Below are 1,181 nucleotides of genomic sequence, written 5' to 3' on the forward strand. Positions count from 1 at the left end.
AGAAAGAAAGATGGAAACCACTAAGACAAATTCCTCACCTCCAAAATGAGGTGATAAGACAAAGAAATATAATTTGGGAAATCTTGGCTGCAACCGAAACAGAATATGCACTCCACGTGAGAATGCCCTGCTCGAGTTCTCCTCAGGTTCCCACCTACAAGTTTCTGGGGGTTAGGGCATCTATTCTACGACACTAAGTATCAAGCACACCCACGCCCATCAAATAAATAAGTATAGAAATTAGGATCCAGCTAAATCCTAACTACAGTGGCTGCAAATACACAAGCTTTGTGGACAATAGGTATGCTAATTTAAAAGGCACTGGGTTAATCTAGAAAGCTGTTTTTATAGATACATATTAAATTATAAGAAAGTTCTCTTTATATACAAAACCTAACTACCTTCTGTCTATATTAGGTGAATAAAAATAAAATGACCATTTCTCAATTTATGCCATTTTTATTTACAAAAGTAGAAATATTGGCTTTTTGGGTTATAAAAACACCCAAATTTTCTTTGTATGTTAAAAACTACTTAAACTACTTTTAATAAGTTTGCTCCATGATTTAATAACCTCAATGGTATTTAAGTTCCAAAAATATTAAGTTTTTTTTAAGATTACAAGTCCAAATAATCATTTTTCTCAAAAGGGGAAAAAAAAAAAAAGGCTTAACTTTCCAAATGATTACTTACGTGCCCATTTGCGATGTCTAATAAATCTTTAACTCTACACCCTCTCATGGTTCCCACCTCATTGCAGATAGAATCCTCTACAATTAGGTAATTAGCTTTGTACGATGTCAGTATTTTATAAATATCCTCTGCAGATCGCTTTGAGTAGATTTGATAGATCTGAAAGGACAAAATAAAAACGGATTTTAACAGGATTTCACAACCTCTATTAATCAAAATTAGGTCAGCAGTTCAAAAGTACCAGCTGCTTCACAGGAGAAGGATGAGGTTTTCTGGTCCTGTAACAGCAGTCTCGTAAGCCCACAAGGACAGTTTTGCCTGTCCTACATCTAGGCCACTGAGCTGGAATTGACATGATGACAGTGAGGTTTTGCTTTTTCAATAAAAAATATATATTGATAGTGGGACAGGAGGAGAATCAATGGAAATAGAGGAAAGAGCTGGGAGGCAAAGGGTATTTATAGAGCTCTAGATAAAGACATGTACAT

General features: G+C 35.0%; 1 protein-coding gene across 1 annotated transcript in view; it reads right to left on the reverse strand.

Moving 5' to 3' along the window:
- DPY19L4 (dpy-19 like 4) overlaps nt 1-1,181 on the reverse strand; it is a 68,258-nt gene that overhangs the window by 12,513 nt on the left and 54,564 nt on the right. The window contains exon 17 of the mRNA XM_045287339.1: nt 694-852. Within this exon, the coding sequence (XP_045143274.1) occupies nt 694-852 (159 nt within the window). The remainder of the gene's footprint in view (nt 1-693; nt 853-1,181) is intronic.

Source organism: Echinops telfairi, unplaced genomic scaffold (genome assembly GCF_000313985.2).
Source record: "Echinops telfairi isolate 266 unplaced genomic scaffold, ASM31398v2 ScPeMD7_1;HRSCAF=3_0, whole genome shotgun sequence".
Lineage (NCBI taxonomy): Eukaryota > Metazoa > Chordata > Mammalia > Afrosoricida > Tenrecidae > Echinops > Echinops telfairi.